This window comes from Corylus avellana, chromosome ca3, assembly GCF_901000735.1.
Source record: "Corylus avellana chromosome ca3, CavTom2PMs-1.0".
NCBI classification, from domain to species: domain Eukaryota; kingdom Viridiplantae; phylum Streptophyta; class Magnoliopsida; order Fagales; family Betulaceae; genus Corylus; species Corylus avellana.
In genome coordinates this window covers 5,627,477-5,630,498 of record NC_081543.1, presented here as the reverse complement: position 1 = coordinate 5,630,498, position 3,022 = coordinate 5,627,477, and the positions used below count along the sequence as shown (strand labels likewise).

General features: G+C 40.5%; 1 protein-coding gene across 1 annotated transcript; it reads right to left on the bottom strand.

The window, feature by feature from the left end:
• Positions 1-1,007: 1,007 nt before the first annotated feature.
• On the bottom strand, positions 1,008-2,773 carry LOC132173863 (transcription termination factor MTERF2, chloroplastic-like). The gene has a single exon (XM_059585514.1). It carries the CDS (start codon positions 2,452-2,454, stop codon positions 1,324-1,326), a length of 1,131 nt encoding a protein of 376 aa, XP_059441497.1. The 5' UTR covers positions 2,455-2,773; the 3' UTR covers positions 1,008-1,323.
• Between the last annotated feature and the right edge of the window lie 249 nt (positions 2,774-3,022).

Here is a 3,022-nt window from a genome sequence, read left to right as displayed (position 1 = left end):
GACCAAAAGTGCGATTTTAGACTCTAAACAAAACAGCTAAAAGAAAACTCCTTCACTGCCTAGAATGAATTCTTCAAGGATGCAGGTTCAACACTAAGATGATTCTTTAGCGAATTCATTTCAAAGGGAACTAGAAGATATTTCCATGGGTGCTTCCTGGGTGAATAGGACTGACCAGGCCATGAGAACATCAGACAAAACAAGAAAATAGTTACCAAGTGGAATAACAAAAGCCATGATCACTAGACTAAGCATTATCTTCCTAATTGTCATTTCGCAAGATTTATTTTTTCTCTCCTGTAAAAGAATCGATCATATGGAAATAAGCAAACTGCCTTAAACTAAAGATCATTAGACCTCTGTCTTCAATCAGGAGAATTCATGATGATGTATGGTTAACTTATTGCTTCCCAGTTAGTATGAATTGTAAAACATGGCAGTAATTTAACTTGAGAATCTCATTTTCCCTTGGAAGAGTATTTGGCGGACAAGGGCTCTTTCGAGAGTGGCTTTCTTCGTATGGATGGCGGTGCTAGGGAAGGTCCTTACATTGGACAATCCGTTTTGGATTGAATTGGATTATGCCTAATAGGGTGGCGGATCTGTTTGCCTGTTGGTGGATGGGAGGTCGTTCTCGGAGTGCTACGGTGTGGAAGATGGTCCCTCTTTGCCTTTTGTGGTGTTTGTGGAGGGAGAGAAATGTGAGATGTTTTGAGGATCTTGAGAGGTCTTTGGAGGAGCTTAAGTCTTTTTTCTTTCTTCTCCCTGCTCACTTGGACAGCTGCTTATTTAGCTCCATTAGCGATTAACTTTCCCGATTTTCTTGTTCTTTTTACTTCTTCTTCTTAGGCGTTCTCTTGTATACGTCATGTGTACTTGAGTTGCGCCACTCTGCGCTTTTTGGTATATACAACATTACTTAAAAAAAAAAAAAAAAAAAGTAATTTAACTTGACTAAACCATTCGGTAAATAATATGTAACATTCAAACTATGAGCTACTTCCCTTTACTTATAGAATTCATGAAACCCTTCTATTCCTTTCATTTTTGTACACAGAACAACAAACAAAAGTTAGATATTAGACCAATAAAATTAAGTTCTGAACACCATTTGCAGCATAACAATCATTCTCATAAGAGTGTCGTCCATTAGCCACCTGACAGAAAGAACTTGCATCTAACGGATATGTATCCCCAAAGTATGACTTGTAGCAGTCATTGTGCAAAAAAATGGCTCAAATCATGGAAGAGAATGATATCGGAAGGTAGGCACAATAAAATGAATTTGGGGGCTAAAAACAGAGCACCTGGCAGGGCAAAACTTCAGAAAGGGAATCCTTCAGTAACTCTTTTCTTTGAGGCTTCTGCCAATCGCTTGACGCCTTTTGCATTTCTATAGAACTCCATCAACTCATCGGCAACATCCTTTGGGTGACACTCAACAAACGCCTTCAAAAACCTCTTCTCTGTCATCCTCAGTGCCCTCAGCAACGTGGGTCCCTTGATCTGCAAAATAAGATCCATGTCTTGTATCTTCTCTGCAAGAAGTACTCGGGGCTTCAACACAGCCTCTAGATTAGAGTACAACAGAAATGGATACTTAAGGACGACGCTAGCAGAAAGCTTCGCCGTGCCCAAAATGAAAGTCATATTCCTCTGTACCCTATCAACCGACAGTGTCATCATGAAGGGAGACCTTCCAAACAGACTGAATATTTCCTCTTCTGAGAACCCAAACTTTTCAAGATTTGCCACCTTTCGAAGGATTGTTTCATGGCGTGAGATGCCAATGAGTGTAACAACATATTTATACATCTTAGAATCCTTGGAAACCCCAGTTTTGCGTATATATTCCATCTTCTCGTCATCAAATGAAGTCCGAGGTATCATCGTGGGCCGGGACAGGAGCATAACAATCAAGTCCCTTCCACTCACGCCCATCTCTTCATACAGCGAAATAGCAGGCTTGACCTTATTGTGAAAGTCATACGTCAAGAGTGAAGGGTTCCTAACGATGGCTTTAGCGAGCAATTCCCTCGTCTCAAACAATTTCATGAAAAACTCTAGTCGCTCGTCAAAGTTATGGTTGATTCGACTACCCAAAAACCGGGGGCGACAATTGATGATCTTCACAAGGTCTGGAGCTTTAATGCCCAAGCCACTTAGAATGTTAATTTTGGATTGAAGGGGCGCAACGTCGGCCTTGCGTAAAGAAGGCCTGCGGACAAATATCTTGGATATATCACTGTCACTACATCCCCAGTTACTCAAAACTTCAGTAGAGTCCTTTGGATGGTCTATAATTTCTTTTCCTTCTCTTTCAACTTGGATTGGACATATCGTCGAATAGGTGGCGGGCCAAACGAATAGAGAAGTTTTGGCAACCAAATTACCGGGAAAGAATAAGAAACGGAGCTTGATCAAAGCGTGGCCTTTGGATATCATATTAAACATAAAATTCAGGAATCACTGAATTTTCTAAGCATATGTTCTAAAAGCAGCCTTGATTTTCAAGTCGTGGCTACTTGGATCCTCTCCAAGCATAGAGGAGTTTCTCCTCTAAAATGGAGAGCAGCCGGCTCCTTATTTGAAGAGGGGCAAATGGGTTTTGAAGAGGGTTTAATGATTTACCTATTTCCCAAAGCCGCCGCCAATTCTAGAATGGAGTGAATCCATTGGAGCCAGAATGCCTTCGCTTTCTCCTCCGTGTTATTCATATGCGGCTTACAAGAATTACTCACATGCATGGGATGGAAGGGGTGACCGGTCGAGCAGGGGAGGATTGGGAGAGTGAGGCAAAGACGTTATGGGATTTCGGCACCTCTTCTACCAGCCAAGCGGTCGTATAAGCATAACTCAAATGTTATTGTTTATTTCTCGTTATCTTTTTTTACAAATTTATTATCTAATTTGTGCAATTTACCTGTAAGATTACATATTTAATGTTCACTTTACACATTTCTTATATGAAGATAAAAATAAATAAATAAAGGAAAAACTTCACTTACCCCCTATACTTTTG